The sequence below is a fragment of the Triticum aestivum genome, chromosome 7A (assembly GCF_018294505.1).
Source record: "Triticum aestivum cultivar Chinese Spring chromosome 7A, IWGSC CS RefSeq v2.1, whole genome shotgun sequence".
Taxonomy (NCBI): Eukaryota; Viridiplantae; Streptophyta; class Magnoliopsida; order Poales; family Poaceae; genus Triticum; species Triticum aestivum.
The window spans coordinates 68,321,135-68,325,086 of NC_057812.1; the positions used below are offsets into that span (position 1 = coordinate 68,321,135).

The following is a 3,952-nucleotide window of genomic DNA, read 5'->3' on the forward strand; positions in this document are numbered from 1 at the left end:
TGTTGGTGCAGGAGATCTAGCTGTTGCTGAAGCAGCTCTAGGTGTTGTTGCAGGAGCTGTAGGAGCAACACCTCTTGCTTGTGAATTCCTTCCAGCAGGCTTGGAAAACAATTCAAAGGAAACACAGTTAATAATACTACAAATAAGAAAGGTAATTTACAGAAACATCAAAATGAAGAACTAGTACAAAGGGGCTTACCACATGTTTGTTCTTTCTTAAGGCCAACTCAGGTTTCAACTGTTTAAGGCAAGGTTGTGTATTTATGCCCTTGTAATCCACAATTGCTACAAGTTATTGTCCCCATTCTTGAGGTGGACTTTGGCTTTGGAACTTCAAATTTTCCCTTTATTCTCTTCTCTTTCCTTCTTCCTTTCTTCACTTTAAATGCTGGTGGTTCTATGTCTGGACCTGGGGTCTTTGTCCAGTCATGCTCACCAGGGACAGGATATATCATTGGTTCATATGCTGCCAAATAATATGGTTTCTTGAAGAATTTGCTTACAAAGTCCTCTGGAAACCTTTTTGCCTTGTTGATTGCTGAGATGGCATGGTTACATGGGATGCCACTGAGGTCCCACTTTCTGCAACCACAGGTTTCAACTTCCAAATTGACAGCATGTGTTTGCTCACCACTAGTTACTTGCCACAAGTTAACACCTGCTTGAATGGGTTTGCAGTACCTGGCCCTTTCCTTTTCAATCTCCAACTTCTCACTGTAATGTGGTGTGATCTCCCATCTAGCTTCCCTTCCACTCTCTCTATTCCTGTGCCACCTAACCATCTGCTTATCCTTTATGCCATCACACATAGTTCTTATTGGTTTTTTCCTATGATCTAGGATGTACTTGTTAAACACCTCTGACAAATTGTTGACAACCAAGTCAGTCTTGCTATTTGTGTCAAATGCATGCCTAGCCCATGTTTTCTTGGGTATTGCACTAAGCCACTGCCAAGCTTCCACACTCTCAGCTTTGAGATCATCCATTGCTTTATTAAATTTGTGTTCATTATATGCATAACTGGCATTATCCATGCACTTCTTAAGGTCCTCCCCCCTAAAGCCAGCATTCTGGAAGTTTGCATATATGTGTCTTAAGCAGAATCTTTGATGACTGTTAGGAAAAACTCTATTCACTGCATATAATAGCCCCTGGTGCACACAATTTAAACAGCTAAGCTACTGTCTAATACACATGTAAACACATATTTAGCAGGCAAAGCAAGGTGGATAAACATACCTTCTGTCTGTCTGACATTATAGTATATGGACCATACTGTCCAACTTCTCCTCCAAGACAAATCTTCAGTTGGTGTAGAAACCAGCACCAGTTTGCTTTGTCCTCTTGTCCAACAATGCCAAATGCCAGTGGGTATATGTTGTTATTGCCATCTCTACCAGTGGCAGCAAGGATTTGTGCACCAGTGGTCAGCTTGATAAAACATCCATCAATACCTAAAACAGGAAGTAAACATAACATGTCAAATGCATTTATATGTGCAACCTATTGAAACTAACAACATCAAAGTAGTGTACAAGCTAAAATGAACTAACCAATGAATGGTCTACAGCCCTGTAGAAATCCCTCCCTTGCTCCATTGATGCAGTAAAACATGGCATGGAATCTTGGTCCTGGATGTGGGATTTTTTCAGTGGCTTTTGGAGTTACAGTGGTGACTATAACTCTACTCCCAGGGTTTGTATCCATCACAGTCTGAGCATAGTCTCTCAGCCTTGGGTATTGCTTCCTATGATCTCCCAACACAGCCTCAACAGCTAAGTTTTTTGCCCTATATGCCATAGCCTTGGGCACATCCACACCATACTTTTCCATGCAGGCATCAATAAGTGTATGTATGCTAGTACTGACATCAGATCTGAATAGTGGCTCATATTGCTTTGCAAGCCACTTTGCACTTACCCTGCTTGTTTCAGTAGAACTAGGGCAGGTGTGTTGTATCCTCATCTTCTTAATTACAAAAGTGTTTTCCCCTTTTATAACAGCTGCCACAATGCAGAACTTACAATGTTCATTCTTGCAATGCACAATGATCCTCTGATCTGAGTTCCTGTGATACTTGAAGTCTCTGCACTGAGTGATGTGCAAGCTCAACAGAGCATCTCTGAATTGATGTTGATCTTTGAAGCACATATGCAGTTTTAGTTGTTGGTGTGGTTGTTCCAAATCCTCATTGTACCATACTCTAGCTGGCCTCTTCTTTGCCCTACTCTTCCTTTTTGAGGTAGCACAAATGCTAGTGGCTCAAACCCATCATCTTCACTGTCCTTCAATAAACTATCATCTTCTTCATCTGATGATGGTTTCCAATCAGGTTGCACTTCTTCTAAAACACTGGAATGTGACCTTGTTGTTGGTCCCCTCCTTACTTGCAACTTCTGCTTCTTCTTTGCTGGCACATATATTTTTTCCTCCTCTTCTGGAACAATAGGGTCATCATCCTCCAACTCAAATAATTCCTCTACCTCTGTGTCACCCTCATAATGCACTTGTTCTTCATCCTCTAATTCTTCTTCTGATTCTTCATCCTCTGTTTCTTCCTCATGTTGCTCTTGTACTTCTTCCTCTCTCTGTCTATTTCCCTCTTCCATCTCCATGTCTTCAGCATCATGCATTTCCTCATTATAGTTAGGCCTTAAATCCCCCATGTCACTATCATACTGCCCTTCAGATCCTTCAGATGAACATGCATAACTGCCATCATAGCCAACTTGTTCTTCTTCCACAACTTCTTTTAACTTGGGATTTAGAACACTCCTGCTCTCTTGTGTTAAAACAGCAGGGCCTACAGCTGCAATATAACTGCTACTCTGACCTTCATAAGCAACACCTTGCTGATCAACAGCATAAACAGGAGGATCGGCAAGATCAAAAACAACAGGCTCAGAATATTCAGTTATATCTAAATTTTGCTTCTGTACAAAACCCTTCTGTGGTACACTGACAGCTGGTGGACAAGCCCTAAATAGCAAATTAAGCACCAAACTCTCCTCATTCTGCCTCTTGATCAACTGTAGTTTAACATTACTATCAACCAATTCCAAGCCCTGCTCTCCTGGGGTCTCCATGTAAAAATCAGTGAATCATCAATACTAAAGCCTTGGGTTTCCATCAATGCAACCATATTTAGATATGTCACATCTGAACAGCTTAATTTCCTCTCTAACAGATCATTATTGTCAAAATGGATCCTAACATTCCATATGTCTTCATATAAACTACAATTCACATGCAATTTGCCTAATCAGTACACTATAACCCTAATTAGCAAATAAATGAGAAGAAAAAAAAGAGACAGAAACAGAAACTTACAGGACGCCGCCGAGCCCGTGGGTCAGCTCATGGCTATTGGTAGGGTTCGCCACCCATTGCTTTGCCAGCCGTACCCGCTGCTCCATGGACAGTGCGGGCTCAATGAACTCGTCGTCGTCGCTGGAGTACTCAGAGCTCGAGTAGCCATCGCCGCCCTCGATTGGAGATCTCCCCTCGATTCCTCCTGCCGCGCCGATGCCGAAGAGGGGAAGGTTTGCGCCGCCGCCACCGCCGCTGCCGCCACCACCGCCCGGGGGCGCCGCCGCCATCGCCGTACGCGCAGGGGAGCTAGGGTTCGTCGACGAACAGAGGCGGCGAGGAGGAACAGAGTGGAGCACGGGCCGGTCCGGTTCGAGCCGGACCGCACCTATTGAGCGAGCGGGCGCGTGTCGATTCGCCAGCGTGGCATCTGATGCGCGGGCCCGGGCGGTCAGTTCCAGCGTCAATACGTACAAATACGAAGTTTAGCCCGATTTGCAACGGTTCGGTCCAAACGTGGTACTGACACGTAAAAATTTTCAAAACTGGTACCAATTCGCCACCACGACCCCAATTGTGGTACTATCGTGTGATTAACTCCATCCAGGAGAACATGATCGTACTTGTATTCTTTTTTTAACCA

The 3,952-nt window shown here is 43.9% G+C and overlaps 1 protein-coding gene across 1 annotated transcript; it reads right to left on the reverse strand.

Annotated features, from left to right (window-relative positions):
• Window positions 1–242: 242 nt before the first annotated feature.
• On the reverse strand, window positions 243–3,086 carry LOC123153033 (uncharacterized). Its single transcript, XM_044572354.1, has 4 exons — window positions 2,365–3,086; window positions 1,554–2,233; window positions 1,240–1,454; window positions 243–1,151 (listed from the first exon to the last, which is right to left on the reverse strand). Exons 1-4 carry the CDS (start codon window positions 3,084–3,086, stop codon window positions 243–245), a joined length of 2,526 nt encoding a protein of 841 aa, XP_044428289.1.
• Between the last annotated feature and the right edge of the window lie 866 nt (window positions 3,087–3,952).

Excerpts from the sequence above, each read along its gene's own strand:
- LOC123153033 (XM_044572354.1), bottom strand. The coding sequence starts at position 3,086 with ATGGAGACCCCAGGAGAGCAGGGCTTGGAATTGGTTGATAGTAATGTT. Across the intron at positions 2,234-2,364 it reads AGGAGGGGACCAACAACAAG|GAAGAGTAGGGCAAAGAAGA; the intron begins GTCACATTCCAG and ends TACCTCAAAAAG. Across the intron at positions 1,152-1,239 it reads TAATGTCAGACAGACAGAAG|GGGCTATTATATGCAGTGAA; the intron begins GTATGTTTATCC and ends TGTGTGCACCAG.